General features: G+C 36.6%; 1 protein-coding gene across 4 annotated transcripts in view; it reads right to left on the bottom strand.

Moving 5' to 3' along the window:
• Window positions 1-14,873, bottom strand: part of C2CD3 (C2 domain containing 3 centriole elongation regulator) — a 125,370-nt gene that overhangs the window by 109,100 nt on the left and 1,397 nt on the right. For 3 of the 4 annotated variants that reach the window (XM_058545615.1, XM_058545618.1, XM_058545616.1), the window contains exons 2-3: window positions 12,919-13,188; window positions 8,195-8,352 (exon numbers count right to left, since the gene is read on the bottom strand). In XM_058545615.1, the coding sequence (XP_058401598.1) occupies window positions 8,195-8,352; window positions 12,919-13,188 (428 nt within the window). Of the gene's footprint in view, window positions 1-8,194; window positions 8,353-12,918; window positions 13,189-14,873 lie in introns of those variants that run through there. The other variant, XM_058545617.1, reaches the window with a different exon arrangement.

Here is a 14,873-nt window from a genome sequence, read left to right as displayed (position 1 = left end):
AAATATATCACCTCTCTTCTGAAGCCCATGCCATCCACAAATACCATGAATATACCACATAATTCTCACATCCATAACAGAAAAACCTTACAACTTTAAGGACTCTTATCGGTCTTCTCTCAATGACTCAGGGATCTCTTTAGCACTAAGCTATGACCTACATCTATAATATCTATCAGTATCAGAGAGAGCATATTAGTATGTCTATTTTTCAGACTTATGTTGGTCAACACAGAATTTAAAATTTTTAAAAATTATTTAACAATGCTTTAAAAAATCAGATTTTATGTAAAATTTTGGATTTCTGGCTTCTGTTGAAAAATGAGAAGATTCAGCAAGGCTGGGTCCCAATGCCAATGTGGCAAAAATTAGCTGGAGTAGACTAGAGGCTTTAGTCAGGGTATGTGCTCTAGTTTGCAAAGTCCCCAGCCATGTCCCAACATGAGGCAAGTGACAAAAGCTGTTTATCATCACACTTGATCTCTTTTTTGAAATTTTTATTTTCTTATAGTAAAATGGACATTTTTGTATGTGTACACTTCTATGAATTTTTTTTTTGTGTGTGAAGAGATCAGCCCTGTGCTAACTTCTGCCAATCCTTCTCTTTTATTTGCTGAGGAAGACTGGCCCTGGGCTAACATCCGTGCCCATCTTCCTCCACTTTATATGGGATGCCACCACAGCATGACCTGCCAAGCAGTGCGTCAGTAAGTGCCGGGATCCGAACTGGTGAACCCCGGGCCGCTGCAGCGGAGCGCGTGCACTTAACCACTTGCGCCACCGGGCTGGCCCCTACACCTCTATGAATTTTAACCTATGTATAGATGCATGTAACCACCACCATAATCAAGATATAAGATATACAACACTTCCATCACCCCAAAAAACTCACTGGTGCTTTCCCTTTGTAGTCACATCCTCTCCTCACCTCTAACCCGTAGCAACAGCTGATTTATTCTCTATTATTATAGTTTTGGCTTTTCCAGAATGTCATATAAATGGAATCAGACAGTATGTAACCTTTTGAGACAGGCTTCTTTCACTCAGCTTAATGCCTCTAAGATTCATCCATGTAGTAGTTACATGTATCAACAGTTCATGCCTTTTTATTGGCTTAGTAGTATCCTATTGTTAATATGGCTTATCACATTGACTGATTTTCAAATACTGAAATAGCCCTGCATTACTGGTATAAACCTCACTTGGTCATGGTGTAACTATTCTTTTTATATACAGCTAGACCCAACTCGCCAATATTTTGTTGAGGATTTTTAGGACTAGGTTTATTTTTAGGTCTAGGTCTTGTACTGTCCTTCTCAGTTTTGATAACAAGGTGGTACAGGCCTCATAAAATAAACTGAGAAGTATTTTCTCCTCTTCTATTTTCTGGAAAAGTGGGTAAAACTGGTGCTATTTCTTTTTTAAATGTTTGGAAGAATTCACCTGTGAAATGATCTCGGCCTGGAGATTTCCTTTTTGGAAAGTTTTAACAATTGACACAGATAAAAATAACTCTCTGATAGCTGTATTTATTTAATGTATCAATGACACTTTGATGTGAGTGAAAAACTTTTGGATGAGATGCTGATGACAAATCATCAAGGAAATGGTATTTCTTTGAACTGAGAAAAATCTTGAAAAGTTTATTAAAGACTGATGACAAAGGATGATGCTCCTGCAATGGTCTTTGTTGACAATGGACTTGTTTCAAAATTTAAATCCAGAGTGGCAACATTTTGCTAAGACACAGAACCATAAACCTATTCAGTGTCTTGTTTACTTTGTCTAAAAAGCTAAAAGTCAAGGCTTGCCTGGTGGTATAGTGGTTAAGTTCACATGCTCCACTCCGGCAGCCCGGGGTTTACAGGTTCGAATCCCTTGCAGGCTCGAATCCTGGGCGCAGACCTACATACTACTCATCAAGCCATACTGTGGCGGCATCCCACATATAACACAGAGGAAGACTGGCAACAGATGTTAGCTCAGGGCCAATCTCCCTCACCAACAAAAAAAAAAACAAAACTAAAAGTCAAACAACACATGTATATAATTAACATATGATTTTAATAAACTCCTGTGGTCAATGTTTTGATTGATAAACTGGATAAGCACTATGGCAGCCTGTTATTACTGCATGACTATTAGGTGGCTTAGTGCTGGGTGTGGTGTTAAATAAATGTTTTTGAGCTTGAGTTAAAAGAAATCTCCTGGTGGGCTGGCCCCGTGGCTTAGCGGTCAAGTGCGTGCACTCCGCTGCTGGCGGGTTCGGATCCCGGGCGCGCACCGACGCACCGCTTCTCCGGCCACGCTGAGGCCGCGTCCCACATACTGCAACTAGAAGGATGTGCAGCTATGACATACAACTATCTACTGGGGCTTTGGGGAAAAAAAATAAATAAATAAAATTAAAAAAAAAAAAAAAAAGAAATCTCCTGGTTTATGTTTTCCAAGGAGAAATGCTAGCCTCAGATCACCAGCAGATACTGATCAAACATACGGCTATTTTAATTGACATTACAGACTATACAAACAATTCAATTACTTACCTGCATGTGCATTCACAAGGAACCATATGATATGTGATTCAATTTATTCATTTCTTGATGACTGTTTCTTTGGGGAATTTATTTGGCAAAGAATGATCTGTCCTACTTTTCTATATTTTTCTATGCTGAAATAGGATTTCCAGAAATAAAATTGACGGCATGAAATACATTACTAAAATTGTAGAGCTAAAGACCGATATTCCAAAAAGATTTTTTTGACTTCAAACTTTATGGAAACCAACACAGTTCAATTTACCTTTCTCAATTTATACTGAAAGTATAACATATGGAGGTTAATGCAGTGCAGTACAATACTTAGGATTAAATATGTTTGAAAATCTTAAATTTTACAAACATTTTAGGAGTAATACTGTAACTGTCAACAACTATTGTGCCAAGATTCTACCTCTGGAAATACCCATGTTTGTGAACGGTTATTTTCTGTTACGAAACTGAGTAAAAACTAAATCTTACTCTTTAACGGTTTAAAAATGAATGCTGTAATGCCCATCAAATACAAAATATCTGGTATTGATAACTTGGTGCAGAATAAAATTGTCAAGTTTCTAGCCAAATCAAAGGAATGGATTTTAAAAGAAAAAAACATATAATTATTCTTGTTTTCCAGTTTCCATGTAGAAATAATCATATATATGTAGATATTATGTTACATGCTTATATAATAGTATAAGTTTGGTATTTTTAAAAATTCTATTATGTTTTTGGCAGTTGATTTTTCTTACAGCCAGCTGGCTTGACTCATTTGTTATTTTTGACTTCTGATCTACACCAATAATGGAATATAACAAAGTTTCCTCTCTCAGTCAACTTGGTTCTAATGATCTTTACTGTCAATCTACTCTGAACACCCTCCAGCCACCTTGGCCCTTATTATCATTTACAGCTGTTCAAACTCCATAATAATAGTTTCCCTTTAGTACCTATGTCATAATAACAGACCAAAAGAAAAAAAAAAGTGATTATCCCAACATATACAGAGAAAACATTTGATAAAATTCAATATTCATTCATAATAAAATCGCTTAGAAAACTTGGAAAAAGAGGTAACTTTCTCATTGATAAAGGACATGTATGAAAAACCTGCATCTAACACATCATATTTAACAGTGAAAGACCAAAAGCTTTCCTCCTATGAACAAGAACAAGGTAAAGATATCTGTTCTCTATTCAACACTGGAGTGGAGATCTTAGTCAGTGTACTAAGGCAAGAAAATAGAAATAAAAGGCATAAAGATTAGTAAAGAAGTAAAACTGTCTTTATCCACAGATGACATAATTATCTATATAGAAAATTTTTAGGAGTCAACAAAAAGCATCAATATTTTTGGATAAATTTAACAAAATATGTGACAGACCTGCATGCTGCAAACTACAAAACACCGCAGAGAGAAATTAAAGAAGACCCAAACAAATGGAGAAATATACCATGCTCAGGTATTAGAAGACTCAATATTACTAAGAAGTCAATTCTCCCCAATTTGATTAATACATTCTACAGAATCTGAATAAAAATCCCAGAAAGCTTTTTTGTAGAAATTGACAAGCTGATTCTAAAATTTATATGGAAATGCAAAGGACTTAGGGACTTAGAATAATTTTCAAAAAGAACAAACTAGAGAGCTCAAACTATCTGATTTCAAGATTTACAATAAAGCTTCAGTAACACAGTAATATTATCCTAAGAGTAGAAACATAGATCAATGGAACAAAATAGACAGTCCAGAAACAGACCCACACATATGTAATCAATTCACTTTGTATAAAGATTCCAACATAATTTAATGGATAATCTTTTTAATAAATGGTGCTAGAACAAGTGGATGCACTTATAGGAAAAAATCAATTCTGACCTTACTTCATACTATACATAAAAACTAACTAGACACGAATTATACCTAAATGTAAAAGCTAAAACTATGAAAATTTTAGAGGAAAACACCGGAGAAAATCTTTACAACCTTGGAGTACAGAAAGATTTCTTAGCTAGGACACAAAAAGCACAAACCATAAAAGGTAAAAATCGACAAATCTGATTTAATTAAAAGAAAACCTCTGCTCTTCAAAGGACACCATTAAGAAAATTAAAAGACAAGTAACAGGCTGAGAAAGTAATTCCATATATATATAGCAACCTACATACATCCCAAATATAAAAAAAGCTCTTAAAACTAAAAAAGATAACTCATTTTAAAAATGGGCAAAAGACTTGAACAGACATTTCACAAAAGTAGATCAGGCGTTGGTACATTTTTCTTATGAAGGAGCCAGAGAGTTAATATTTTAGGCTTTGCATGCCATACAGTCTATCATAATCATTCAACTCTGCTGCTGTAGCATGAGAGCTGCCACAGACCACACATAAATGAATGAGTGTGGCTGTGCTCTAATAAAACTATTTACAAATACAGGTGGTGAGCCAGATTTGCCTTGGGGGTTCTAGTCTGTGAATCCCTGAAGAAGACAGAATGGCCAAAATGCCCATGAAAAAATACTCAACATATTAATTATCAGGAAATGCAAACCAAAACTTCAGTGAGATATCAGTACTCACTAGAATGATAAAAATGAAAAAGACTAACCTCACCAAGTGCTGGCAAGGATGTGAAGCAACTAGAATGATTATACTGCTGATGGGAAAGTAAAGTTATACAACCACTTTGAAAACAGTTTGGCAGCTTCTTAAAAAGTTAAATATACACTTACCATATGATTCAGCAATTCCACTCCTGGGTATTTTCCCAAGAGAAATAAAAACAAATGTTCACACAATGAGTTTCAAATAGAATTTGTAATAGGGAAAGAGGAAAAAACCCAAATGTCCACCAACCAGCAAATGGATAAAAAATGGTGGAATATTCATACAATGGAACACAACTCTGCAAAAGGAAACTACTAATACACAAAGAAATATGGATGAATCTCTAAAATTGGCTGCTTTTACTTATTCTATTAATATTTCTTAACCTGAGTGAGGAGTCAATGAGTGTTCACTGTATAGTTATTTTCAAATCTTATACATATAAGATATTCTTTTGCATATCTATTCCTATTTAATAAATACCAAAAAAAAGTTAAATGAAATAAAATGTATAGTGCCTAACATGGTAGGCAGGCATACAATAAATATTGATAAAAAAGTTATTAGCATGAACTCCTTCAATTCTGTTCATCTCAAAATGTCTCTCCTCTTTTCTCCTGGTTATAATTCTTCCATTTCAAAGGTAACTCTATCAGTTGTGTTCATGATAGAAACTCATTCCCATCTAATTCTCTTCATGACCTTACTTGCTCAATTATCCTCTTTTACTTTCAATCTCTCTAGTCACTTGCTTTTCTCTTTGGTCTACAAAACAAATCTGGTCTCCTATACTCCAAAAAAGAGGTCAGCAGATTTATTCTGTGAAGGGGCAGAAAGTCAATATTCTAGGCTTTATTGTAAATTCTTCTTTTTAAAACAACCCTTTAAAAATGTAAAAACCATTTTTAGTTAAAAGGCCAGATTTGGTCCACTGGGCAGTTTGCCAACCTTTGTTCTAGTATCAACAAACTTCTCAATTCTGCTACCCACTATCAATACTACCCTCTCAAATTCAAGTAAATTTGGCATGTCCCTGCCACGTGCCTAAGCACCATGTTAAGTGTTTCCTTATTTTTTCATCTTATTTAATCCCTGCAACAACGCTAGGAGGTAAAAATTTTAGTATCCTCATTTTACAAAATAGGATAGCAAAGCTCAGAAAGTATAATGAATACCAGAATTGTTTTTGTAACCACCTTCTCCATGTCCAAGTCTAGTGCTAGTTCTGTTAGATCACACGACCTTGTCCCTCTCTTCACTGGGATACAGAAATCACTAATTGTTACCTCTACTTTTCTCCTGTAATTACTACTTATTTTCTTATTCCATAATCTTTCAAAATCTGACTTCTGCCTCCAATGCTCTATCAAAACAATTCTCCAACAAACCCAATGACACTTAAATAAAAGCCACATAAGTATTATTGTATCAACTGACATTTAAAGATGAAAAAAAAAATGATGCAGCCACTTTAAAAAACAATCTGGCACTTCCTCAAAATTGAACATAGTTACCATATGACCACAATTCTATATATACCCAAGAGAACTGAAAACATATGTTCACAAAAACTTGTACACAAATGTTCGTATTAGCATTATTCACAATAGTCAAAAAGTGAAAACAATCCAAATGTCCATCAACTGAAGAACAGATAAACAACATGTGGCACATCCATAGAATGGAATATTAGTCAGCCATAATAAGGAATGAAGTACTGATTCACGCTACAACATGGATGAACCTTGAAAACATTATGCTAAGTGAAAGAAGCTAGTCACAAAAGGCCACATAGTATATTATTTCATTTATACGAAATGTCCAGAAAGTAGATTAGTGGTTGCCAGGGGCTGGGGAAGGGTGAAAAGGGGAACGATTGCTAACAGGTATAGTGTTTCTTTTTGGGGTGATAAAATGCTCTGAAATTAGACAGTGTGATGGTTGTACAATCTTGTGAATATACTATAAACCACTGAATAGTATACTTTAAAAGGGTGAATTTTCCGGCATGTGAATTATATCTTAACTTCTACGGGGCTAGCCTGGTGGCGCAGCAAAGTACACACGCTCCGCTGTGGCAGCCCTGGGTTCACAAGTTCGGATCCCAGGCACGAACTGACACAGTGCTTGTCAGGCCATGCTGTGGTGGTGTCCCATATAAAGTAGAAGAAGACGGGCATGGATGTTAGCCCAGCGCCAATCTTCCTCAGCAAAATGAGAAGGATTGGCGATGGATGTTAGCTCAGGGCTAATCTTCCTCACACACACACACAAAAAACAACTTGTGAAACTTCTCAGGGATTTGAACACTCAGCATTCTTTAGGAAGCACTCCCAAGAGTCTTCCTCAGAAAGGGACCTGTCTATGTTCTTTCCCACCATCCTGTAGATATTTATAGCATAATTCATATACTACTGTGTTCTACTTACTACTTTTTTCTATTTCCTCCTATACGACTTTGGAAAACTAAATGAAAGGACCATCTCGCATCTCTGTATCCTAAGTTAGTGGCAAATAACAGTGTATCAAAAAAATGTAGGCTGAATCAATGAATGAATACATCAAAGACACCACCTGCATGAGTCAAAAAGCAATTACTGCTTGGCACTATATTAGGAGCAGTGGGAAAAACAAAGTAGAAAACATTGTCCTGGCTCCCAGGGAATCTAGAACTAAAAGGAAGGGAAAATAAAGGGAGATGATTAATACAAAATTTTGGAGACTATGTAGGATTATAACTGAACAATGATTATGTAATTAATGTTGTTATGAATTTAATAAAGAGTACAGAGAAGAATGAGCGCAGTAGGAGCTGTGAAGGACTCTTGGACTTGAGATGAGCAGTAAAGCACTAAGAGGACTTGGATAAGAGGAAAACAGAGGTATGTTACAGTCTTTGGGTAAAAACATGAGCAAAGGCATGAGAGTTATGTGGGTAAAAACATGAGCAAAGGCATGGGAGTCATGTGCCTATCCATTCTACAAACAGACAACTACTTTGGCCCAAAAAAGTTTTATTCTATGCAGCAAAGAATTAAAACACTTTTACCTGGAGTTCTCCTAGTTTCTTAGATGTTGGTGAAACAATGGTAAAAAATCCATTGATCTGATGGGTTGGAGAAAGCTGGGCTAGTCCACTGATCTGAACTTTACCAATTGGAAGATGATCAAGTTTGGTGATTACTTCCAGCACCAGCACAGCCATATCTAATCAAAAACAATTACAACATACACAGATATTTTTCATTTACTTTTATTTATTTATTTATTTTGGAGGTGGGCAGAGGGGTATACCTTAGAAAACTTTTTTACTCAAAAAAATTATTCTGTTTTCAAATAAACCACACACTTATCATATCATTCTGGGGGTGGGGAGGAATGAACTCAAGATCAAAAGAACAATAAAGTTTTAAAGAAGAACAATGACAAATACCTCACATGGAGAAAAAAATTACATCGAATAAAAATATTTAGCATACCAAGTATTTGATTAGGAAAATCCCTTTAAAAGAGTATTTTTTTTTTTAACATTTGGCAAGAACTCAGGCTTTGGTTTTGAAATATAAAAGCAACAATTCTCAGTTCTTTTATTTCTCACCATTTCTAGTCTTGAATTGGACAAAGGGCTTCTCTTATATAGACACATGGGTCAGTCTCTGCCTCCCAGGAGTATCTAATTGCTTACTCCTGTTATATCTGGAGCATTGAAATACTGAGAGCATTTGGAACTAAGAGGAATGGAAACAAATTCCTTAACTGTATTCTTCAATTAGCTGCTTAAACTTAATACCTTCATGGTCATAACTTACAGCAGGAGAAATAAATGCACACATAGGGAATCTGAGATTATTTCAGGACAGTATAACTTCTGAATATTTTCTTACCAAAGTTGAGAAAATGGTTCATTTTCACCATTTGCTCAAAACTGTAGTGAAAAGAGTATAGGACTTATAATTAGAAGAACTGTGATTGTGTCATGGCTCCAATATTCACAAGCTACTTCTGTGTAAGCCACAGTTGTCTGTAAAATAGGCATCATAATACCCATATCATGGCTGTGTGAGGAATGGGGGTATTGCAAGTAAAACATGTAGCACAGTGTCCTCTGACATGACAGTTGCTTAATGGTTGTTCTATGACTTTAGGCAAATTAGTTAACATATCACAGTCCCTGTCTTACCTACTCACGGAATTTATCTGAAAATCATATGAGCTAACAGATAAAAGTACTCTGTAGACTATAAAATGATGTACATATGTAGAATAAAGGAAATGTACCAACATTTGTTGGCTATTTACTAACAGCCAGGCTCTTCCATGTCTCATTAATTCTCCTAACAACTCTATGATACAGTTGTTTCTGTTTCCAGTTGAGGATAACACAGGCTCAGAGACTTCATGTAACACTCCTAAGTTCACCCAGCTTTAAAGTGACAAAACTAGGCTTACACTCAGTTCTATCCAACTATTAAGTACAGTACTCCATGCTGCTCCATTATTCATTACTTCTAGGGAGAAAAAACTTAACTCCTAATAGACTTCTGGCCTCTATGCTTCACTTTTACTGTGGAATTAGAATCCCTATTGTCTTTCATGTTCCTATTAATCGAATCCTACCTGATTAAAAGAGACGCAAAAATCAAGTGGTGAGGCTCAGTAAAGTATCCTCATTTTCTTAGTTTCTACTCTAAACTTCCCATGCTCCAAACATTTTCAGGGCTGCTATTTCCCATAAAGAGATAAAAAGTAAGGCAGGAAAGATGTAGAGAGTATGAGGCATACCTCAGAATCCTATAATCCCTCTACTTGCTGAGGCAGTATGGCTTAGCAGAAACACTAACGATCTTGGAGTCAGAGCATCCCTCAAATTAGGGTTGGTGTTAGGGTGACTTTGGGTAAGTCACTTTTAACTCTGAAACTCAAATTCATCACCTAGAAAATGAGGATAATACCCACTGCAAATACACAAGGTCCACAGCATGCATTCTAGTACTTCCCAGTGGCTTCCTCTTATTCCTTCTACTGTATTTTCACTATCCTTAAACAAAAAGTTTTTAAAGATTTAAAATGTAAAGATTTTTTCATTAATTAAAAAAATCTTTCTGTACTTAACGTGTTTTTGTAATTGCCCTAACTTCCGTTCACAATAAGATGGAACAGATACAAAGAAATGAGTAAAATAAACCACCCTACCTACTTCACAGGGTCATTTTAAATACCAAATAAAATGATGGACTTGAAAGTATTTTATAAACTGTAAAATGCTCCACAGTTTCCTTGTTTCTATATATTATTTTTATCTGAGGAATTCATAAAATCTCTGTTTTACTGCCTCCCTCTTTCCAACCTGGATCAATTCATGTTTTATGCTAATATGTGACAATATATTCATTAGTTTACTTTATACATTTCATTTTCTTTTAAATGAACTATGCATACAAAAGAGTACATAAAAGAATAATAATAAAACAAATACCTACCACATAGCTTAAGAAATACTGATACTTCTTCCAAGTTTTCAGTTAGAGCACACACTTGTGTGAACTGTTTGACCTCTTGTGTCTTCATTTTCTAATATACGTATCACATTCATGTCCATAGCTATCACTTACAAAGTTCACCTCATCTGTCCTGTATTCAAATCCTACGTTCTCCAAGGCTTCTTTCCTAACTAGAATCATGAAATTTGAGTACTGGGCCATTTGGTAATTAACCCCTTCAATTTACTAATGGGAAAATTAAGGCCTAGGAAGATGAAATGGCTTGCTCAAAGCCAAGCAGCAAGTTAGCGCAGAACAGAAGTAGGATTCTGGTTTCCTAACAACTTATGATAAGCTTAGCCCTTATTAACTCCCTGGAATATGCATATGGTACTGAATGTACGTACCAAGTAATCAGACATTCAATTACATACTGTCTGGCACTGCTCACTACTGTTTCATATATGCCAGTTTTGTTTTTTTCCAGCTAATCTGTAAGTTTCTTTTGATCAGAGACTAAGCTAAAATCTCTGTATCACCCACAGTGCCCAAGACTTGATATTTTTGTAAAACTCACACCATTAATGTGCCAGGTACTGGACCAATCACTTTACAAAAATTTTTTCATTCAATCTTCACAATAATTCCTGCCAAGTAAGTGTTATTATTCCCATTTAACTAATAGGAAACTGAGGCTCCAAGATCTTAAGGAACCTCCAGCACCACATAGCCATGCAATCCTGAAGCCAGAGTTCAAATTCAAGACTGTCTAACTTCAAAGCCCACGTTCTCATTCAGCCAGACTGCTTCCTCCTAAAAAAGCATGGTGAAAGGGCAGCTGTTTGATCCCGGTTTTTTTTTTTTTTTTCTGTTGAGGAGGCTCGGCCCTGAGCTAACATCTGCCAATCCTCCTCTTTTTGCTGAGGAAGATTGGCCCTGGGCTAACACCCACGCCTATCTTCCTCCAGTTTATATGGGACGCCGCCACAGCATGGCTTGACAAGCAGTGTGTTGGTGCGTGCCCTGGATCCGAACCGGCAAACCCCGGGCCGCCGCAGCAGAGCGCACACACTTAACCGCTTGCACCACTGGGCTGGCCCTCGATCCCATTTTATAGATGAGGAAAATGGGGGTCAAAAATGGGAAGGGACTTTCCCAAAATCCCAAAGGTAGTAACACCAACCTAAACATCATATGCCAAGTCTAATGCATTCTGTATTATCCCAGAGGATTCACAAATAAATGTCTGACCTGTTGATTATCATATTAATAGACATCTTCTCTCTTACTGAAGAATTTCTAATCACTCTTCATTTGTTAAATTATATCAGAATACCACCAGTGGATTTAAGTTTTATGTGTACAGTACCCAGAGTACCTATGGGTATCCTTTAATAGCACTTATCACTTTCTACCTAGTATTGTAACTAAACTTCTCTGTGAACTTAGTTAGAATTAGATACCATTCTGGTTAAATTTTTAAATTCATTTTTGTAAGCCCCACGGTGCCTAGCACAACGTCCAGCACACGTGGATCCTGTAAATCCCTGTAGAGGGACCCTTCCTTTCTCTGAAAACCTGTATTACTCACTTACTAAACCACTCATTTGGCATTTAGCATGTATTATCTTGTACTATTAGTAAATTTTATATCTATATCTTCTTTCTTTGAGCATAAGGAAAGTAAGACCCAGAGCAGAGACTGCAGTTATTACTTAAAGCATGGCACGCTGAGAAGTGCACGAGTTTTGGCGTCAGACAGAACTGGGTTCAAATCCTAGTTTTGCCATTTATCAACTATGTAACCTTAGAGAATATTCATTTCATCTCTCTGAACCTCAGTTTCATTATCTATAAAACAGAGAAAATACCTATCTTGCAGTCGTTAAGGATTAGAAATAATATGTATCAACTGCTAGCATATAGTATACTCTCAATAAATAGTGGCTATTATAAAACCTCTTTGACTCCTCAACAATTAACAATGCCAGGGCCGGCCCCGTGGCTTAGCGGTTAAGTGCTCGCGCTCTGCTGCTGGCGGCCCGGGGTTGAATCCCGGGTGCGCACCGAGGCACTGCTTCTCTGGCCATGCTGAGGCCGTGTCCCACATACAGCAACTAGAAGGATGTGCAACTATGACATACAACTATCTACTGGGGCTTTGGGGGAAAAATAAATTAATTAAAAAAAAAAAACAATGCCATAGATACTAGATACACGATAACACCTACTGCTAACAACATAATCACGTGCTTATTAGGCCTGCAGGTGAAATGATAAGACAAAAATATACCTGTCAGATAGGAGGTAAACTGCTTTGGACCACAGCGAATAGCATAACGTGTAGTTGTTCTCACAGCTTTTGGTTCAGTCTGCAATGTATCTCTGGGAGAAAAGAGGGTTCCATCTGATGTTTCTCCCCACCATCTCACTCGGACAAGTACACAAGTGGGAGGCTTTGCAATCTTCCAGATGACTTTACTAACAGTAAGTTTCAGAAAGCAGCGTAGCTGGCCTTCGACCAGAGGTGGTAGGCTTGTAGATGGAGAAATGTCACTCAAACCTGTGGAGGAATCCAAGAACACTAAGTCAAAATGCAGACTACATACAGAAAACATATAACCTGCTTTTTGAATGAAAACACACAAAAACATTTTAGTCTCTACAGAAAGAAGGTTTATCCTACCTATTCTAATACAGGAGAAGTAACTAGCAAACCAGACCAAAGAATAACCTATATGGTCACTGAAGCCACTCTGATAACTAATTAGTATTTATGGTTTGATTCAGGTTATTGTAAGTAAAGAACACACCAATTTAAGACATGCTAATATGAACACCTCTTTAATTGAAAGACACCATTTGAAAAATACAAATATAGGGCCGGCCCCGTGGCTTAGCGGTTAAGTGCACGTGCTCCGCTGCTGGCGGCCTGGGTTCGGATCCCAGGCGTGCACCGATGCACCGCTTCTCCGGCCATGCTGAGGCCGTGTCCCACATACAGCAACTAGAAGGATGTGCAACTACGACATACAACTATCTACTGGGGCTTTGGGGAAAAAGAAAGAAATAAATAAAATTATAAAAAAAAAAAAAGAAAAATACAAATATAATAATACAGTAGATAGGTCTCTAAAATCTCAAAAGTAGTTGAAATTTTTCTTCTAAGTACTGTTGTTTTGATTATTGCAATGTCCACGGTTATGTTATCTTTACCTAACTCTCTTACTTTAAAAACATCATTAAATATAAAACAGCAACAACTCCCTTTACTCGACTCGCAAATGATTCAGTCTATACCACACAACTCAGCATTTCAGCAACGTCCACCTTAAATTGGCTATGTCTTTTCTTTCCTGCCAACAACATACAGTCAATGGGGATAGAGACTATCCTCTTCAGATTCTACCACTATTTTCTAGCACAGTTCTCAGTTAACAATATTTATCGGCTTTTATAATATTTATTGGATTTCAAACAGATCATAAAATCTACATGAGGCAACTAATCATGACTTTCTATAAAACTTTCCATTAATGACCCTGATTGTCTTCCAATCACAGTATCTTCTAACCATGATTTAGAGGAGATTTAAGAAACCATTCCTGTTACACACACCTTTCTATGCCTCTAACTTCTCCCTTGGGGAGTGGTCATGGCACACAAGAAGAAAATAACTGGAGTCTATCAGATCAGGAATGTATATAACTAATTCTATGGATTCCTCTGCTCTTTACAGTGGTGAAAAGACCCATCATAATCTTTATGGATAACTAGTTTCAATATAAAAATTATATAAAGGTGTGTATATGAACATTACTGCATATGCATGTGGTATAGCAAGAAGGACATTCTTATGTTATTTCTATTTTGATTTTCCTCCTATCAACCAAATATTCTTGACCGGTTTGACACAGGGAGCACCAGTATTGAACACTTCCATGCTTCTGTCTCATATCCTCCCATCATTCTGGCAGGAAAGACGCTGCCTCAAAACTGCCTTAGTTATCTTTAAACAGCTTGGATAAGATTCATTCCCAGACTGTAGCTTCAGTCCTCAACCTAAGGGCCTAATGTACTATTATTATTCCTAACGCCCCTTTGCCTATAATGTAAAAAGGCAGAGTTGCCCAATGTTTTTTTTTTTTTTTTGAGGCAGCTCTGTAGAGGTTCAATTTCCAGTTTCCCGATCTGCCCTGGGTTCCTGGGGTGACTGTTCTTGCTGCAGCTAACATTTCCCTACTCCCT

The sequence above is a fragment of the Diceros bicornis genome, chromosome 7 (genome assembly GCF_020826845.1).
Source record: "Diceros bicornis minor isolate mBicDic1 chromosome 7, mDicBic1.mat.cur, whole genome shotgun sequence".
Taxonomy (NCBI): Eukaryota; Metazoa; Chordata; class Mammalia; order Perissodactyla; family Rhinocerotidae; genus Diceros; species Diceros bicornis.
Note: the sequence above shows the minus strand (reverse complement) of the source record. Positions and strands in the feature narration are given on the sequence as shown.